General features: G+C 41.6%; 2 protein-coding genes across 5 annotated transcripts in view; one reads left to right on the top strand and one right to left on the bottom strand.

Annotated features, from left to right (window-relative positions):
* Window positions 1-16,964, top strand: part of LOC117147737 (fasciclin-2) — a 64,840-nt gene extending 47,876 nt beyond the window's left edge. Inside the window, exons 4-10 of one of the 4 annotated variants that reach the window (XM_033314734.1) lie at window positions 514-677; window positions 6,178-6,302; window positions 6,381-7,874; window positions 7,991-8,174; window positions 13,143-13,344; window positions 14,408-14,530; window positions 15,013-16,964. In XM_033314734.1, the coding sequence (XP_033170625.1) occupies window positions 514-677; window positions 6,178-6,302; window positions 6,381-7,874; window positions 7,991-8,174; window positions 13,143-13,344; window positions 14,408-14,530; window positions 15,013-15,136 (2,416 nt within the window). In that variant the 3' untranslated portion in view covers window positions 15,137-16,964. Of the gene's footprint in view, window positions 1-513; window positions 678-6,177; window positions 6,303-6,380; window positions 7,875-7,990; window positions 8,175-10,636; window positions 10,863-13,142; window positions 13,345-14,407; window positions 14,531-15,012 lie in introns of those variants that run through there. The other 3 variants (XM_033314735.1, XM_033314736.1, XM_033314737.1) reach the window with 3 other exon arrangements.
* Window positions 16,965-17,039: 75 nt separating this feature from the next.
* On the bottom strand, window positions 17,040-18,619 carry LOC117147739 (galactosylgalactosylxylosylprotein 3-beta-glucuronosyltransferase I). The gene is made up of 2 exons (XM_033314738.1): window positions 18,335-18,619; window positions 17,040-18,284 (listed from the first exon to the last, which is right to left on the bottom strand). The coding sequence occupies exons 1-2, from the start codon at window positions 18,541-18,543 to the stop codon at window positions 17,573-17,575; spliced, it is 921 nt and encodes a 306-aa protein (XP_033170629.1). The 5' UTR covers window positions 18,544-18,619; the 3' UTR covers window positions 17,040-17,572.
* Between the last annotated feature and the right edge of the window lie 1,830 nt (window positions 18,620-20,449).

Here is a 20,449-nt window from a genome sequence, read left to right as displayed (position 1 = left end):
ATGCAATTGGGGCAATCGAAAGAGATCTAAACTTCGATTTGGTCGAACTGGTTTCTCACTTCCGCTTTGAAAAGCAGGAACCGCACTTGCTGTGGAAGCCAAAGAATTTTCACATTTCCCATTCAAGTTGGCGTGGCAAATTTGCAGAAAATGCGCTATATATACTTATATATATATGTTTATTTGCCATGGGGAAAAATGCGTAACACATTTCTGCGAGGCATGCAAATGAGCAGGGGAGCAGGGAATTTACTAACAGCAATGGCAATTGTTATAAGCATAAGCATTAAAAAATATCGTAATAAGAATAATAATAATAATAATAATAATAATAATAATAATTATACCGAGTACCCGTGTACTACTGACACCCATACTCCTTTTACTCGTAATCGTACAAATGAAATGCATATTATTCCGTTACTAATACACATTCAACCCGCTTTCATTGCCCGCTCTTCCGACCTCGCACACTCGCTTTTCCGGCATTTTCCGCGCTTTCCCGCCGCAAAGGAATGGACGCAACCAGGCGCCGATGTACACGGAAACGCTGCCCGGCGAAAATTTGGCCCTGATGATTACCTCGCTGTCGGTGGAAATGGGCGGCAAGTACTACTGCACCGCCTCCTATGCAAATACGGAGATCCTCGAGAAGGGCGTCACAATTAAAACTTACGGTAAGTCCCGCACTTCCAGAATGTAATAACACTCCAGCGCCAAAGCCGCAAATTGTTTTCGGGGGTTTTCCTTTTCCATTTGGTTTTCGGTTCATTTATTTATCCTAACCTTCAGGCAAGCGTGTGTAATATCTAATATGGGAAAATGTTAGGCTCATTTTACAATGCCAGGGAAATGTAAAGATAATCCACATTTGTACTATGTTTTTCGCATTTAATGTAATAAGAGCACTCCATTAACTCATCAGTTTAGAATTCAAACAGTCTTATTAGATTAGACCAGTGAGTGCTACTTATGTGATTCGATCTTGACAAATATGCGTTGAAGCCACAAAAGAAATAGCAAATCTGTGGCTGGTCAGGTCGCATTGGTTGCTTTGTTCCGAGCCAAGTACAGTTGTGTTCGGGTGGCCGAAATTTGTCATTACATGTCCGAGCATGCTTGACTTGTTGTCGCCATCGATTAGGGACCATCTGAACTCCCCCTCGTCGTCCGGCATGCTGTGAGTAATCGCCATTTGAGAGCGGAAAAGCTCGACGTGATTCCTCTGCTGCATGATTCATTTATCTTGTTAGCAATTTGTGTCCCCTGCACATTGCTCGAGTGCCAGAGTGCCCGACGGCCAGAATGCCAGAATGCCAGAGTTCCCAGAGTTACGGCAGTAAGAAATTACAGTTGCCGGGATTTCATTACATGAGCAGCATTGTAAGCGAATCTAAAACAAAATGGATGCGTTCAGTACAAAGCAATCGCCGAGGATCTGCCTCTGCTGCCACCCACTTTCATCTCTCAAAAAAAAAAAAAAAAAAAAAAAACAGCAACAATACAAAGCAGAACACGTTCCTCAATAAGCAGCTAGAAAAAATACACACCACACCCTCTTTTACCTGCACACACACTTTGCTGGCTCGTTGACTCTCTAGCAACTCTTTCCATGCTCCTTTGCCCATGCTCCTGAACCCTTCTCCTGTTCACCACCTACCTGCAGTCGAGTGCACATAAGTGACGCTGCAGCTCAAAACTTTTACGAGATTGATTTTTCTAAGCAATTTAAAGTTCGTACTCATTGCACACACGGAGCAAAAACCACTGGGCGCTAACAACTGGAACGCCCCAACTCCGACTGTTCCTATCTACTCGCGCCGGATGCACAAACACATTTGGTGGAAGGGTGTAGCTGGCCAAGGTAAAGAAGTATTGGGGGGGGTTGCAACAATACTCGTTCTCGTGATATGTGAGAATTTCTGGACTGTTGCAGGAGCACGACAGGAGTACACCGGAAAAAGGAATGAATGAACTGGATTAGGTAATTGCATTAGGATAAAACCGATGCCAAACATCAGTTCTCAGCGCTGTTACCAAGTGCAACTGCTTAGCCGTATTGAAATACCTTGATCCCAAGTCGTAGCCATCCGAAATTTTTCTAACCGTGCAGTTGCGTACCTTTATTGCGCTAGTAGAGAGTGAGCAAACCGTATGGAGAGGCCGCCCAGGCTGGTGCGTTTGAAATGAAATCAAATATTTTGCCGGGCAACAATTTGTGCCCGGTGATATGGGCGCAGGGACTAGTCCAGGACTAGAGGAGTAGTAGTATGTACTTGTAGTGCATGGAAGCAATACGGCTGCTGGCAGCACTCCACTCTCGATCGATGTCAGGCCAACTGTTTGACTTGGAATGACTGCCTCGGAATGGAATCTCCTTTTCCCATCGTCACAATGAGGGGCAGGTAAACACGCGTGTTGCAATGGACCAGTGCTGCAGTCTCGCATTTGCACACAGTCAGTGTTGACAAAATGCCAGGACAGTGTTGGCAGTGTTGGTCAGCGCGAGTACTGCCAAATGCCAAGCCAGAGGTGCAGTTTAAAGAGCTCTCCAACTCTGCGGTCGGAATGTTTGTGCTAAGCCGACTTAAGAGCCCCTGCTCTCTTGGATGAGTTCGAAACCAGGTTGGCCATCCAGCCAGCCAGCCAGCATTCAAATACAAAGCCCAACAGCAGTTAGTTATCAACACCAGCAAGGAGCAACTTAAGGGTTTGGGCAAGGATGTGGCCAGGATACGGGGGGGTTCCGTAGAAGTAACTGGCATTGTGTTGACAACTCACAAGTTGCATTTAGTTCAGCAAATAAGCAGACACACTGCGACACAGACAGCCAGAGAGCTGGAGGCAAATTGCAAGATTTACTTTTGCTACACTGGGAAATATATATATATATATATATATATATATATGAAATACAGCAAATAGAGTATACGCAAATAGTTAGCGTAAGTGATCAAGTGATCATCTGTTAATCCCTGCTTATTTGTATTTATACAGGTCAATAGATTGATGAATTGTGTTAAAAAGCACTTAATCCGCATGACCTTAAATGCGTGAAAATCAGATAAGCAGCTGAGCTTTGCTTTCAGTGTAAGAAAACACGGCACACATGAGTGGGAATTCGGAGGGGGATGCGAATGGCATATTTACATACCGTTGTTTGTGCCAGTCACAGCTTAATATTTCAATATTTATGCTTTTAATAAATGCATATGCTCAAAACAAACTTCCGCCAGAAAAGCAACAGCATCAACAGACGCAAACTACAGTTACAGTGGTGGCATGCAAGGCAGAATAGAATCTACTTCCGTTTTCGAGCACTTTAAGTTATCTTGTGCAATTTGTTATTTGCAGCTCGCAATTAGGGGAATTAAAGCGCATTAGCTCATCGAATGGAGGCAGTGCATTAATTCAATATTTATACCTGTGCACTCGAACATACATATCTCAATTTAATACTTAGACTCAATCCGCTGGCCTCAAATGGTCGACATCCTTGGCATTGTCGGCCATGTAATTGCCACTAATAATGTTGATTGGAGGCATTAGAGAGTTTGCACTTGGCAAACATATATTCTTCGATTCGATTTTACTGCCCTGGCTGACCAATTGGCTTGTTCCTGTTTTCGGTGTGCACGAATGGAATGCAGCTTTTTGCATTGTCAGTAACTTAAAGATATTCGCAAACGGAAGTGCACATCCTTCTGCCGCACAGTTACAAAAACAAACAAGGATTTATAACATACTATACAGGATCCGGCAAAAATGATAAATTAATATTTATATTAATTGAGATTGGTGTAACAACCTTTTGGGCTTTTGCATTTCAAATGGAAATGCAGACGTGACATGTTAAGAATATGTTTCTAAAAAGTCACAACCACATATGATATGTACATACATACATATGTGTGCACAAATTGCCTTCAATCGCTGAAAGTACAGCAATCTGTTCGATTTTATTATCACTTTGTGGACCGGACTCCTCCGACCTGGTCAGCGGTAATTTGAACCTATTGCCGGTACAGGGCCCAAATCAAATTGCAGCTCCCCCCTCGGGGTCCCCCATCGGTGGCTTTATCCATTATTTTTTGTATACTTTTTTTAATAAGTTGTTGCAGCAACTTTTTCAATAAGTTGTGAGTCATGTTCGTTGCAAAGAAAGCTCCGGATCCAGACTCCTGGACTCCGGCACTCAGGCTTGTCCTTGTTCAAACTAATAATGAAATCGTAAACTAGTTCATCTTTTTTCCCTCTCCGTTTGGCTGGATATATATAAATCGGTAAATATATATATATATATATATGTGCCGGCTGCCCATCAGACGTCAGAAACGAACGCAGCTAGCGAAAAGTGTTTGAACAACAAAATCTCACACGCTACGACAATGCAGCCAAACAGAAAAGAGCAAGGGGATAAAATGGACAGGGGCAGGGATGAGGCAGGAAAAATGCTGGAAAAATCCCGGGGAAAGGAGAGAAATGACAGGAGCAGCAAGTTTTTATTTATTTTATATGTTGTGTGGGTGCAACAGAGGGGCAGCAGGAAAGGAGCTCGGTTGGCAGGGCGAAGAAGGATACAGGACATCCAGAGCCAGACACTGCCAATAAAAACTGCAAATAGAAAATGTTTTTAACACAACTTTCCGTTATTTTGGCTTTGGCTTCGCCTTTGGCCGGACATCCAATATATATATGTATGTGTATATATATGGATTTCGGTCCCATATATGTATGTATATACTACATAGATATGTGGAAGCTTGACAGCCGGCCGACAGACATAGATGGCTTGTTATTACACTGATTTATAAATAAAGTGTAAATATTTGAGCCACACACACACATACGTAAGCTGGAACTGAAAGGCTGCCAATGATGGCTAACAGCTTTTTGGCCAAGATTGCCTTTTCAAATGCAAAATATGATGGCATATTTAAGTGGGCTGTGGATTCCACATCCACCTGAATGCCGTTGACAAACGGGTTCTTCTCGCCCGAAGAAAAGAAGCAAAACCTAAGCCAGATTTCGAGTATAAAATATGAAATGAAATTTAACTGACAGGTAGATTACATGTTCTGATTAACATGTTATTTGAAATACCCCGAGTTGCATTTTCGTAGGATTATCCACACGTTGATATGTTATATTTTATGGAATTTTGTTGCAAATAGATCTATAAATAAAAGTGAACCCAGTGCAAATCTCAAATGCAAAGCTATCGATTCAGGGTAATAAATTGTTTATTTAGTGAGTAAGCTTATGGGTATCTTTGGTGCTTTATCAATTTTTAGGCTGCCAACCGAAATCACTGTCCATCTCCATCTGCCTCTGCCTCTGACTTTTCGAATCCAACTGCTCCAGTAGTTTACCTTCGGAACTTCCTTTGACTGGCCTTTCGGGTCCTTTGACTATTTTCCTACATTTAAGGTACTCTTCCGCTTCACGCCTCGGTTTCATTTGGTAGTCTGGGCTTTGATTTCGCAACACCTGGTTACTACTCAATAGTCCGCCTTTCCGAGAAGGACGACCCCGTTTATCAGCTTCTTGTTGCTTTTATTACTGGCACTTGGCACAGTGTTTGCGAGTATTTGATCTAGGAATTTCACTTTTGCAATGCTCCACCACGTTACACTTTTTCCGTTGCTCGCTCCCCTTTTTCAATTTCCAAGTCATCTCGCCAGTGCAGATTTATTGGCAGCCAGGCAGGGGCGTCCATCGGCCCCCCTTTTTTTGTTCCAGCTCGTTAGTAGGGAGCCTTGGGAAAAGGGGAGAAAATGCCGCGCACATGCCTTGGACTTGAATTGCTTCCATGTGCCCGACAGTTTGTTTAAAATTATATTACGTATTCGCCACGTACAGCTTCGCTTGAATTGTCAACATGACCAGGAAAAATAGTGTCCTGCTTGGCTTGCATTTTTCCGAGCCTCTCCTCTCTTGTTCTTGTTCTACGTTTGTCTGCTGTGCAAATGAATGCGAAGCGAAATCAAACAATTTGCGCACACCTAGCTCAGGAATTTGTTTGTTGCTCATCTTAAGGTTCGTTTGGCAATTGTCTTATTGTTCACATAGCAAGAATCATTTTTTTTTTTTCAATCAGTAACAACAGAACAGGATAATCATTATCATATTTTTGGCATACTTATTTGTTTAATTTGGTTTCTTGCCTTTTCACAGTGGCTATTACCTGGACAAATGCACCGGAGAATCAGTACCCCACTCTTGGCCAAGACTATGTGGTAATGTGCGAGGTAAAGGCCGATCCCAATCCAACAATCGACTGGCTGCGCAACGGAGACCCGGTAAGTAGATCTCACCTGACACGACCCGACCCGATCCACGATGCACAACTAACTGACTGGTATAATTCATCATTGCAGATCCGCACGACCAACGACAAGTACGTGGTGCAAACCAACGGCCTGCTCATCCGAAATGTCCAGGAAAGCGACGAAGGCATCTACACTTGCCGTGCAGCCGTTATCGAAACTGGTGAGCTACTGGAACGCACCATTCGCGTGGAGGTCTTCATTCAGCCGGAGATCGTATCGCTTCCCACCAATCTGGAGGCCGTCGAGGGCAAGCCATTTGCAGCCAACTGCACAGCAAGAGGCAAACCAGTTCCGGAGATCAGTTGGATTCGCGATGCCACACAACTGAACGTGGCGACCGCCGATCGCTTCCAAGTGAATCCCCAAACTGGCCTGGTTACCATCAGCTCCGTTAGTCAGGATGATTACGGCACATACACATGCTTGGCCAAGAATAGGGCCGGTGTAGTGGATCAGAAGACCAAGCTGAATGTTTTGGTGCGTCCGCAGATCTATGAGTTGTACAATGTGACCGGGGCCAGGACCAAGGAGATTGCCATAACCTGCCGTGCCAAGGGACGTCCGGCACCGGCGATTACCTTCCGTCGTTGGGGAACACAGGAGGAGTACACGAACGGGCAGCAGGATGACGATCCCCGCATCATTTTGGAGCCGAATTTCGATGAGGAGCGCGGCGAGAGCACCGGCACCCTTCGCATCGCCAATGCCGAGCGTTCCGACGATGGACTGTACCAGTGTATTGCCCGGAACAAGGGAGCCGATGCCTACAAGACCGGACACATTACCGTTGAATTTGCTCCGGACTTTAGCCACATGAAGGAACTGCCTCCGGTTTTCTCGTGGGAGCAGCGCAAGGCGAATCTCAGCTGCTTGGCCATGGGCATCCCCAATGCCACAATCGAATGGCACTGGAACGGTCGCAAGATCAAGGATCTGTACGACACCAATCTAAAGATTGTCGGCACTGGACCCCGCAGCGATTTGATTGTGCACCCCGTAACGAGGCAGTATTACTCAGGATACAAGTGCATTGCGACTAACATCCATGGAACCGCCGAACATGATATGCAACTGAAGGAGGCACGTGTCCCTGATTTTGTGTCCGAAGCCAAGCCAAGTCAACTGACCGCCACCACGATGACCTTCGACATTCGGGGTCCATCAACCGAACTGGGCCTGCCCATTCTGGCGTACAGTGTGCAGTACAAGGAGGCCCTAAATCCGGACTGGTCGACGGCCTATAACCGCAGTTGGTCACCAGATTCGCCGTACATTGTGGAGGGACTGCGACCACAGACGGAGTACAGCTTCCGATTCGCCGCCCGCAATCAGGTGGGATTGGGAAATTGGGGCGTCAATCAGCAGCAGTCGACACCACGACGATCGGCACCGGAGGAGCCCAAGCCACTGCATAATCCCGTCCAGCACGACAAGGAGGAACCGGTGGTCGTGTCACCCTATTCCGATCATTTCGAGCTGCGCTGGGGCGTGCCCGCCGACAACGGAGAGCCTATTGATAGGTACCAGATCAAATACTGTCCGGTAAGTGTGGTGACTTTCCATATCGTTGTAATGGTATTTATAGACCTACTCCTGGATTGGTGGGACAGTTGCGTTTCCTAAAAGAAGTCATACTAATTCATTCTTCTGTTGTGCAGGGCGTTAAGATCAGCGGCACCTGGACGGAACTGGAGAACTCCTGCAACACCGTTGAGGTGATGGAGACCACATCCTTTGAGATGACCCAGCTGGTGGGCAACACCTACTATCGCATCGAACTGAAGGCGCACAACGCCATCGGCTATTCCTCGCCTGCTTCCATTATCATGAAGACGACACGAGGTGAGTCCGATTCAGCTAATAACAATCTCGGCACGTTGCTCTATTCGGCCGGATTTAATTCCGGTGTCGGTGCGCTACACAAACGACTGTTCACAACAACAACAACAACAGCCACATCAACAACAACAATCACATCGATAACAACAGCAACAACAACAATCATTACGCTGGCCACCACAATAAGCATAACATTACTTAGTGTCCTAGCCTCAATGTTAGTCTAAAAAATCCAACAAAAAAAATCAAAAAAAAAGAATCGATCGATCAATCAGCCAAGCGCAGTGGAATATAGGTATCTTCGTACACAAGAACTTACATTTTGCTATTCCAAAATGTGAGCATAGAACTATCGTACGACCACTGATTCTTCGGCTAAGCGGTCGTTCGATATTGATATATCGAAAATATCGAATCGAATCGTATCGAGTCTACAAGATCCCAGTAAAAAAGGAAAAAGATCAAAAATATAACTGAAAAATCTCTATATAAACATACACTCACTCACACACGAACATCATCTACATGATATCTAGATAAAGACATAATTTTTACTGCTCTATATATATATATTTATATATGAATATGATACAAATATCCCAGATATAATCGATAAATTTTGCATACATTTTTGTAGTGTTTATTTCAATTGCGTTTCAACTGTTGTTTTTCGTTTACACTCAGTGTTACACCCCCATACCCTGTAATGTCCAACCCAAATCCCAAAACCGAACCCCCCTTCCCAGTTTTTAACCTAATTTGCTCAACGTAATGACTTAATTTCATTGTCTTTTCTTTCGAAGCCTTTTACGTTTGCATGTTTTCGTGAGTTCTGACTTGTCTCGAGCATCTTAACCATATTAACTTCTTTTATTGATAACAATCCTTTGATCCATTACAATGTATACATTCCAATCGCAATGTCCACACCACACACACCCACTGAGCCAATAAAAAAATGGCAGATGTACTGCAACGCATTTGACTAAGCATTACAATTCGTTCGAGATCGTGTTGTCGTCCCTCTGAGATCAAAATCCATTCATAATTCGCATTCAAATGCGAAATTCACCACACCATACAAACACACTCTCGCCAGTCAGCCGTTGTACGATATGTAGAAAAGTGCGAGATGCGCGCGTCCGAATTGAATTTTAGCTTACTTTACGCTCTTTTTTTTATTATCATTATTAAGCATTTACTTAATTATAATTACCAACACACTAAACATGACATTTTTGTGACACAAAATGATGGAAATGAAAAACTCGAAAACTATGATTATAATTTTATATTTTATATTTTTGTGTGTGTGTCTGCATTCATCACATACGTATAACGAAACAAGAACCCTGTTAAATGTAAATCTAGTATGTAATGAAAAAAAAAACTATTTTCTGTTTTTAAATTGGTTTACTACCGCACTAGAGCTCTTCATTATTATTTTTTATTACGTCGATTATTATTTGAAGTGATTTAATTTGATTTGAATTTGTTTGTATACTGCGACTACTTCTTTAGTTAAATTTTTGAATTATAAGCGATGAAAATGAAAACGTTTCTCAAATAAAACATTCAAAGAAAACCAATGGAACAAACTGTAATTTACTGCAACTGCTGTCGTACTCATTTTTTATCGGTTCGTTCTGCCTGCGTTGTCTCTATCTCTTTCGCTCACCCCCACTCACGCTCTTGTCCTCTCTGTCGCTCTCGCTGTGTCGTCTCTGTTCCTTGATTTGATGTCCCTTTCTTTACTAATTTTAAGTACATATATGTTGTGCGTAGTCTGTTTGTTTGTGTTTTTAAAGCCTTTGTGTTTGTGTGCGCTGTCTCTCTAGCTGTCAATTTCTCTCTGTGTAAACCGTTATTCCCCATACTACCCATTCCTACCGCTTTTGCCTAGACATATGTAACCTCTATTTTGTACCGAAACCTAACCTCCAATCCAAAATTAAACCTTGATCCTTTGGCTAAACAGTGAACTTAGTGTGTGCATCTAATTAGGCATTTAGTCATAGCTATTATTCTAACCAACAACAACCACAATACTTTACTAACAAACACATCTGTGGCCCTTTTGTTAGAGAATCAAACACTCAAAAGCAAACACAAACACACGCAAACTCGAATCCGAGCCAAACAAAAACAAACAATGCAAACTAACAAACAACTAACTAACACTTTGCACATTGTGTTTGATCCAACGTCGTCGTCTTCTCAGTAACCAAAAAAAAAAAAATTCAAGACCAACCAACAACAACGAAATGTTCTTTTGTGTGTTTCCTTTTCTTCCTTTTTCTTCTACCACTTTTCTTCCTTGTTTTTCTCTCTTTTATGGTGTGTATGTGCTAAAAACCACAACAACAACAACTCCTACTACTATAATCAAATCAAATCGAACTGTACAAATGCCAAAATGCATTCAAATATCGAAAATCGACAACCAATATCGAAAAAACCAACAGATAATCCCCATCCCTCGACGAGTGGCGCTGCACCCCTGGCCCAACTGCTTGTAATTTTCACTGCTCTGCCGACAATGCTGCTGATTTTGCTGCCGACGACGCACACTGCTTAAACGACCTTAGCTGCCGATGCTTCCGCTTCCAGCCATCAAGAAGCAGTGTTTGGAGGATCCTTCCGCTGACAAATTATCATGGGTTTCTTTCTCTTGTTTCCGTTTGGTGTGTCAATGTGTAAATAATAAGAAAACTAAATGAAAAAACGCAAAAAAAAAATAAAACATACCCCTAACAAACATGAAGAAGCGGACATAAATAATTACGTTAAATGTGCTCAAGTAGAGAATATGATCATTAAATATATTACCTAGGGCGGGTCACGATTCCATTAACTGTACAAATAAAAAACGAAAATCTATGATAGTACCTAGTTAAAAAGAGAAAGACGAAATCGAAATGCCAAAACCGAAACACATGCTTACACAGCTAAAAAATTGTACTTATATGTATCCTTAATCCTATGTCTAACCGCTAGAGACCTTGTTTCACCACTAAGCCAATGTTATGTTGTTATTTAGTTGTATGTGTATAGCGAGAGCATTTATAGAACGTATTCCGGTACCGTACACCCATTCCGCTTAGTTCAACGTGAATTCTACAACACTGCCAAGCGAAAAAAAGATTTAAAAAAACACCAAATTATATATACCAAACTTTAGCGAAATTCTAAAAGAAAATTAAGAAAAATTATCAAATGCATACGAGTACAAGTTACGAAAACAAATACAATTACATTTACAACATACCTTACTCCTAAAGTTAGCCAAATAGCTTCTTCCAACACTGTTTTTTCAGGCAGTTGCGAACGGTTATTCGAGTCTCTGTTCTGTTTTGAGCACGTAAACGTTAAGAGGGGACAATAAGTAACTCTAACTAAGTTAAAGCCATTACGAATTTTTCCACACTCGAGTGTTTTACCTTCTGTTGATAGCGTTTAGTAAGTCAAAACTAGAATGCAACTCGATCTAGACGAACCGATATTCCTGTATACACGTTTTTTTAGCAAGCGAAATCGATTTTTCTAGCCAAATATATATCTTAAATCAGAAACATAAATACAATTTATACCTTTACAATATCTAGTTATACATACGTATACACATATAGTTAGTGAATAATTCAGCCCGCCTAACGTTGCTGAGATGGGGAAAGCGATTTTTTTTAACGCCCTTGGGCAAGCAGTAGGACCTTTCACTGTTCACACGGATCACATTGAAACATTGTCACGAATGATGTAAGCAAATGAAATCGAACACAAAGACGCTAACGAAGTTGGTAAACGGAAACGAAAATAAAGGCTACCACTTAAGCAGTTCATTTTGGGTAATAAAGAGAAAACTTTAACAGAAGCAGTGCGTGCGTGTGTGACTTGGGACAGGGTTGCCATCAGCATTTTGGACGCCGACAGGTAACAAAAAAGGATGTGTTTAACTCCTATATATCTATGTATTATAATCTGTTTATTTGCACTGCACACGAACAACCGCAGACACTACCAATTAAATAACCAGAAAAACCAATTATTGTACACCCGAAAACTAAGAGAATTCTGTTTATAAAATCCCCATTGTTAATTGTTAATTGTTGATTGATTTTGTTATAGTTTCTAAAACCCAAGCAAGGCACTCTAGGCAAACCCCTACCTTCTATATAATCCTCCTCCCGCACACAAAATGTACATACAAATACACCTCTGTATAACATAAGGTATCAATGAATTTTATTTCTAAGTTGAGCTGCTTAACACTGCTTGTATACTTTGCATATTGGCTAACTACTTATGTACTTTGCAATTTGTATAAAACTAAAACACTTCAACCAACCAACGCTTAATTTTCTCACTATCACCGCCCACTTTCTCACTTTCTCTTTGTGCTGAGCGAAAAGCCCCCCAAACTCTACACTTTTCCACTTCCCGGCTGCATGCTTTATTTGTAATCCCCCCAGTTTTGATATACGGCAAAATGAAAATAATCCGGCGACGAGGAGAAATGAAAATTTGTATTGCTCAGTTTGTTGCTTTGTTTGAAAATGCTTTTCATGTTATGTCAATTGGTGCAATTTGAAATTGATTTCCCTCTTGTGTTTTTGGATCTTATGATTGCTACTACTATTGTTATTACTGTTATGATTTCGTTATGATTAACCTTTCGACTAATTTCAACCACAAATTAATACACACACAAAAATGTAAAAAAAAACTTTTGAACGATTAACCACGATTAAGCGATTAAGAATCCGAGTGTTAAATGTGTAAGACTAGCTGTTAATTGGAGGAGTTTTCCTAGGCTAGTGAGCCAGGTGCTGGCACCGTACCACCTAGAGATACGTACAGTTAATACTCCTTCCCCAATATACATACGTCGACCTCAATGAATGAACTTACTAATCGAGTACACTTCTTTCCCCCCGCCTGCTGCTCCCCTCTAATATGCTACAAAAAATGCAGGAATTGACGTCATCCAGGTGGCTGAGCGACAGGTCTTCTCCTCGGCGGCCATCGTGGGCATCGCACTCGGCGGAGTCCTCCTGCTCCTGTTCGTGGTCGACCTCCTCTGCTGCATCACCGTCCACATGGGCGTCATGGCCACGATGTGCCGCAAGGCCAAGCGATCGCCCTCCGAAATCGACGACGAGGCCAAGCTGGGCAGGTAAGCTCCATCGATGGGTAGAATCTATACCGCCGGCAGAACCAAGTGATAAAGCCGAGAACTATTTGATCTAAGCCCACTTTCGAACCATACGGAAGAAGAAGGGCCAAATTAACCTTGAGCTAATCACTTAGTTCTGTTACCTTATTGTTTTCATTTGTTTTTTTTTTCTTTACCTTAATTGAGTGGAAAACTTTTGAATGAAATATTGCACTAAAAATCAGAATCGGATTCGAATTTAACCTTATGCTTCTTGCATTCTACTTGTGTTTCCCCCACACGCTCCTATTTTGCGATATTAAGCCACACTCGCCAGGAATTCGAATACAATTGGGTTTATGCGCGGCCCAAGTCCTTATTGTTCAATCGCAATTCCCTGATATCCGTCTGAGCGATTCGCCAAGTCCGGAAAGTCCAGAGGGACTTAACAAAATTTAACATTCAATTTGTTTACCATTTATGTAACTTTTCGTTTGCCATGAAATTTTTAGTGCAATATTCAATGTAATCCGAAGACCGAAAACAGAACAACACGAACCCAGTCAATAATTTAGATGAAATACCTATTATACACTCGTTAACACAGAAACACCCAATTTTGCTTCAAATCATTTGCTTAATTTGTTGACTACTTGTACAAGATTGTTGCGTTTTAAGTGTGTGTTAAGTAAAGTTATCTGCTGCTCCCAGCTGAAAGAAGTTTAAGATGTCTAGTTAAGAGTTATGATTGAGAAAATAATAAGCGCGTTATATTCAATAAACAAATATTTATCCGCGTTATTTTCTCAGCAATTTGATCAATGTAAAAGAAACACAACACCATGCACTTAAAATTATACATACATATTCTCATCTTCTTAATCATTTTTGGTCACTTACATCCATATCTATGTATTCAACTCTTTTTCGATACTAAATCAACCTCATCATGTATTATTCCAATCATCCAATCACACATCCAACAAATCCAAACAAACCAAACCAAATCAAACTAAATCAAACCAAATCCAACCAAAACCGAACCACAATCACAATATCAACCCAAAACCATCTAACCAAGCAGTCTTTACGGTTGGCGTTTTCCGCTACCTTATTGCAGTGGCCAGCTGGTAAAGGAGCCACCGCCGTCGCCGTTGCCACTGCCGCCGCCCGTCAAACTGGGCGGTTCGCCCATGAGCACGCCATTGTACGTACCCCGACTTCCGCTACCGTATCCGTTTTCGATTCTGTTTCTATTTTCATTTCCGTTTCCGTTACCTTCGCGCTTGCATTTTGCATTTCTTTCTTTCCGCCGCCGCTTGGTCTGCATCTCTGCATCTGTGCATCCCTGTTGCATATTGTATTTCTTCCTCTCGATAACTGCCATCACCTACTATATCCTGTCAAAGATACCTCATAAGTCATCTTCAGCCAGCACTGCATGCCATTAAACTATAGCTAGAGTTACCTCAGCGTATGACACAGGAGTTCATTTGATGATTTTAATTAGCTTTATTTTGAAACATTAATCATTAGCCTGCAATGCAACTTCAGCTTGAAATTGTACCAGATACATAAGTGTCATACTCTAGAGCAAAGTTAGTTTGGAATGCATGAGTAGCTGGCATGCGTGCAGTAGAAATTGAGACTGAAACTCCAAGTGACAACTAACCAATTCTAACTTCGCAGGGACGAGAAGGAGCCGCTCCGCACGCCAACAGGCAGCATCAAACAGAACTCGACCATCGAGTTCGACGGGCGATTCGTGCACTCACGCAGTGGCGAGATAATCGGGAAGAACTCGGCGGTGTAAGAGGGTATCCACCTTGTCCTGGAACTCCACAGTCCGACCGCAATGTGCACAAAACAAAGAGGAGGGAAGATATATGGAAATACACATATATGTATGATGATCAAGCGAGAACAAGCCAAAGCCAAAGCTGGGGGAAGAGCACTTGAATATCGATCGATTGGCACACTAAGTTGGTTTTAATTTACTTTCGTACACAGCGTAAATCTTACTAAATGTCTTACTATAACGCATACGATATCTTAACAACATCTAACATCTAAAACATAGCACATTAAGCTCGAAAAACCAGCAAGCAAGCATACGAAGAAGAAGAAAGAAATAATAACTCAATGTCGCTTCATTTGCTAGTTTAAACAAGTATTTTATATCGCTGCATTTGCTTTGTTTTTCCTTAGTCCAAAAAAAGTCACAAATGAACACAAGAAATTACAAATAACGATGAACCAAGCTGGAGAAGTAAATGAATATGCAAGAGATAAAATGAAAGGACCTAGCCTAAGTTATATATATATGAATGTATGCAAGAAAGAAATCTTAAATTAATGCCTTACAAACAAAAAATTACAATTATTTAGCAGCTAAAGCGCAGAGGAGGGATTTATGCATGTAAGCCGCAAGGAATGAGACCGATTTCTTTAGTATAACTAACTTAAACATGCCATAAATAAGTTTTAACATTAAGTTTGCCCCTGATCCTGATCATCATCCCCCACCAATTCGTAGTACTTAAAACGCTAAACAAAAGACTTGCGAGCATTTCTTTCCACAAAACCATGACATTGGATAGATTAGAGGAAGAACAGCAAAAGAATGGACTTGAATAACATACTTAGTTGATATCGAAATCCTTGGTTTCCTACTGCTAATTCGTATACTTAACCACCAGAAAGTGTAACCCACAGACGGCACTTATTGAATAATGCTCAATGTACATTAATGTTGAAGAAATTGAATATTTGAAAATGTTTACAAACTGCTTAGCTGCTTGAACAACGGAAATAAGCATCCCGAACCACCGCATCCGGTTCATGGCACACAAGATCAATCTTGATGAGAGAATCTATGCTAAGTTATAGAATTATTCGAGAACTACGAGATTGCCAAACATTAACGACCTATCATAACCTTTCATCCCACTTCCATCGAACAACTGCAAATCGCTCAGTTTTGTGTTAAAAGTATTTTCTTATGTATGTAAAAATTAAACAAATTGTAGTTAAGAGATCTGAAACGCATTAATCTAACGGATATATAAATCTAAAAAAATATATATATGTATGTACATGTATTTAAAGTTACTCGTAAGTTTTTTTTTCTACACGAAACAGATAATACAAAATAAAAAAAAAAAACAAAACCAAAAGCAAAAGCGAACTACGTATATGTTATCACGCTGATCTGAATGTATGTATGTACGTTAACGCATTTTTATTTGATAGCCGTAAAAATCCCTGAAAACGCTGAGATCCCCCACTTTTCAGTTCTTTGCCTATGAGCTTTGTACCTTCTGTTGCCAATTAAGTCAAGCGCCTTGTCAGAGCTTTTTACCTATAAATATACACGATACTCTATGAACGACCTATTGAATAACCCACGAAGCGAACCCAAGTCGAGATTACAGGAGGCTATATACATTTAAATTTGGATGCGATTGTTTGAAAAACTGCTGGTCATTCGAGCATATGAAATATGTTTGCAAGAAACCGAACGCAGCTTCGTTCGGCGGCAGAGTGTAGCTTTTTATATGAACTAAACAAAATTGATGAAAAATTATACACTGAAACTGAAACGGGGGAAATAAATCTTATTTACTGTACTATAATTCCAATCGATGTAGTTTCAATTCCCATTTGGCGGTAATAATAAACCAGTATTGACCCAATCCCTTGTCAATGAAACAACATTTTTTGAAATAGGTTTCGATAACACTACCAATTTTATTTGCATCAATTGGGAGGCACACAGGGGAAGCTTATATTTCTAACGTAACTATCTCCTACAGTTTTGCGAAACCTATAGGCGTATATACAATACAATGGGGCAACTTAAAGCGTTCTTATAGCTTAGGTACAACAAATACAAAGAATTAGAATTCATTTGGGTTAAAATAATATCCTTCGTGCAGATAGACTAGGTACTATCTTACGAAGATATGATACAACTTTTCTTTGAGCATTGTACAACTAGTAGTGTTTTCATATCTAAAATTTGCGCAACTACGCGGTGTACCATAGTTAGAAAAAATCTCATTTGGTTTCAATCCGAAAATGTCTGGTTAAATCATCAAAATGTTTGCCTACACCGTATTTTTATAAAATATATAGAAAAAATGAAGTAAAAAGTATTAAATAAATTGGGCTAGACTATGAGGAGACGGAACACATTAAGTAAATTCACTAGGATGATAGTTTGCTATATATACAAGTGGGTCCCGGGTTAGACCTCCATGCCGCCATCGGATCGCTGGCCCTTCTTCAGGAGCGCCTCCTCGGCGGCTAGTTTGGTCTTCTCAGTGCGCGTGTGCCAGACGAGTACATCCGTGCACCTATTGGCCAGTGGCTGCAGCTGATCCCTGGTGGTCAGATGCCTCAGGATCTCGCTCTCCTGATAGCCTCTTTGCACCTCGTACGAGAACGTGGCCTGCGGATTCCGGATGAAGAGATCCATGCTGATGGCGAAGGCGGCCATGTCGATGGGGAATGGCCTTTCCGGTCGCCAAGCGGCATTGAATCCGTTCACCTTGGTGCCATCCTCAGTAAGCAGGGGTCGCTCCACCATCAGACCGCCGACCAAACCCACCGGCCAGACGCCCACGCGACCCCTTTCGATTTTGCTCATCTCGGCGAACAGTTCCGTGGAGTAGGAGTTGTCATCGTCCATGAAGAACACTATGGAGTGCCGATCGACGTCGACATGGTTCCTCAACCAGGCCAAAGCCAGATTTCTTTGCTCCACGCCTCGTGGCTTAATCCAGTTGGGGTCCTTGCCCTTCAGCTTGAACTCCGATGGCGTCTTGATGTTCAGCAACGTGGAACGCTTCTCCAGGCCGGCTCTATCCAAAAGGTTTCTGACCAGCGGAGTGGTGGCGTTCGTATCCTCCACAATGATCCAATGCAGGTGCGGCAGCAGCATAAAGAGGTGAGATAGTCTGTTGGAATACGGGGCGTTACTTAGAGGTATGTTTATGATTTACTCTACCTGGTTAGCTCGGCTTTCTGGGCGGGCCGTGGATACGTTGGCGTTACGGCGTAAATCGTGGGTAACGTGTCGCCCTGGACGAACATGGCCTGGAGGTATTCTGGACCCTGACATGTGCGCTTCCCGTTTCGGTGCACCATCATCAGCACCACGAGGAAGACGATGATCAGGATGAGGACCTGGCGCGGGCGAATGCGGACCTCCGACATCCTGCGGCAGTTGGTAAAAACCCAATTTTGTTAAAACAAACAAATCGGCGACCTGTGTGTGCCTAAATAACGACATGCTAGCGGAACGAACGGTCGCACCATCAAACCCGGGCAACTATCGATATTCTTCATCTCCAGTATCGTTACACTTAAGGTTTATTATAGGAAATGTATACTATATTTTAAGAATAAAAACAAAACAGACAACTTTTACCGTGTTTTATCATTATATTATTATTATATTTTATTATTATATTATCTGTTGAATTTCAAATTCTGCAAAGTCTACTCCTGACATTCAGTGTCTGAAACCTAGAATCTCCCAATTTGGCCAACAAATTGGGTAAGATCCGATCGCATGCACCAGGCAAAGAGAAATGCCAGGATGTGACTAACGCTCATTTTGTTCCCAGCAGACATCTTCTGCTAATTATGATCGCCTGGTGCGAAAAAATGGGAAATCAACCCAAAACCGCGAAAGTCAGGCCTCATTTTGAAGTACAAATCGGTGAAAAACCTATCCCATGCACCAGGCAAACAGAAATGCCAGGAAGTGACTAACGCTCATTTTGTTCCCAGCAGACACCTTCTGCTAATTATGATCGCCTGGTGCGAAAAAATGGGAAATCAACCCAAAACCGCGGAAGTCAGGCCTCATTTTGAAGTACAAATCGGTGAAAAACCTATCCCATGCACCAGGCAAACAGAAATGCCAGGAAGTGACTAACGCTCATTTTGTTCCCAGCAGACACCTTCTGCTAACTATGATCGCCTGGTGCGAAAAAATGGGAAATCAACCCAAAACTGCGAAAGTCAAGCCTTATTTTGAAGTACAAATCGGTGAAAAACCTATCCCATGCACCAGGCAAACAGAAATGCCAGGAAGTGACTAACGCTCATTTTGTTCCCAGCAGACACCTTCTGCTAATTATGATCGCCTGGTGCGAAAAAATGGGAAATCAACCCAAAACCGCGGAAGTCAGGCCTCATTTTGAAGTACAAATCGGTGAAAAACCTATCCCATGCACCAGGCAAACAGAAATGCCAGGAAGTGACCAAAGCTCATTTTGTTTCCAGCAGACACCTGAAATAAAATAAAAACTCACATATTTTTTTCGTTTTTAATATTTTATTCACTTATATTAGATAAATAATATCGTATGTCTTAATAATAATAATAAATAAATAATATAATAATAATAATAGCTTAATTTCTAACACGCTGGTCGCATTTCCGCTAGATGATGACCTCCAGTTGCCTTCTGCCGGTGCCCAAGGGGTAGATCAGCTCAATTCATCAACACTTAAACCTGCAATACCTATGTGTACCCAAACCCCGAACTTCATTGTAAATCGAATGCAGCTGTTTTCTTTTTTTGTTAAATTTTATTTCGATTCTCCACAGAAATACACTTCTCTCCAGTATACGATAATTTAAACAAATTATAAATTAAATTTCGGTTTCCCATTCAGTTGCTGCTTTTGCTTCGGACCATTACGATTAAATTCTAAAGCCTTTCGCTTGTTTCGCATGTACAAATATTGGTATGTATAAGTTATATATAGGGATGGGTTGGAATTTTGGGGAATCGGGAATCAGGGGGTTACTTAGTAGGTTCATCAGTAGTAAATAGACTTAGTCGTAGACTTTGTTACATGTATGTATATCTATGATTATAGTTCCCACTGTGCTCTCTGCTGCTTCAATTCTCGCCACTCCACTCCGTTCCCAATTATTGTTATTTTGTATTTCAAACTCAACAAGTGCACGCAAGACGGAAATAATGCAGACTGAACTGACTGTACGCAACTCGAGCGATTACTCCGATATCTAATATCCGATAAATTGAACAATACGCTAGCTACGTAAAAACAAAAGGCCAAACTAAAACAAACAATCCTAGTT

The sequence above is a fragment of the Drosophila mauritiana genome, chromosome X (assembly GCF_004382145.1).
Source record: "Drosophila mauritiana strain mau12 chromosome X, ASM438214v1, whole genome shotgun sequence".
Taxonomy (NCBI): Eukaryota; Metazoa; Arthropoda; class Insecta; order Diptera; family Drosophilidae; genus Drosophila; species Drosophila mauritiana.
This window is presented reverse-complemented; position numbering and strand designations above follow the sequence as displayed.

What these genes read in the sequence shown, in the direction of transcription:
- LOC117147739 (XM_033314738.1), bottom strand. Translation starts at nt 18,543, where the DNA reads ATGTCGGAGGTCCGCATTCGCCCGCGCCAGGTCCTCATCCTGATCATC. An exon ending in CAGAAAGCCGAGCTAACCAG is followed by an intron (nt 18,285 to 18,334) that starts GTAGAGTAAATC and finishes GTATTCCAACAG; the next exon opens with ACTATCTCACCTCTTTATGC.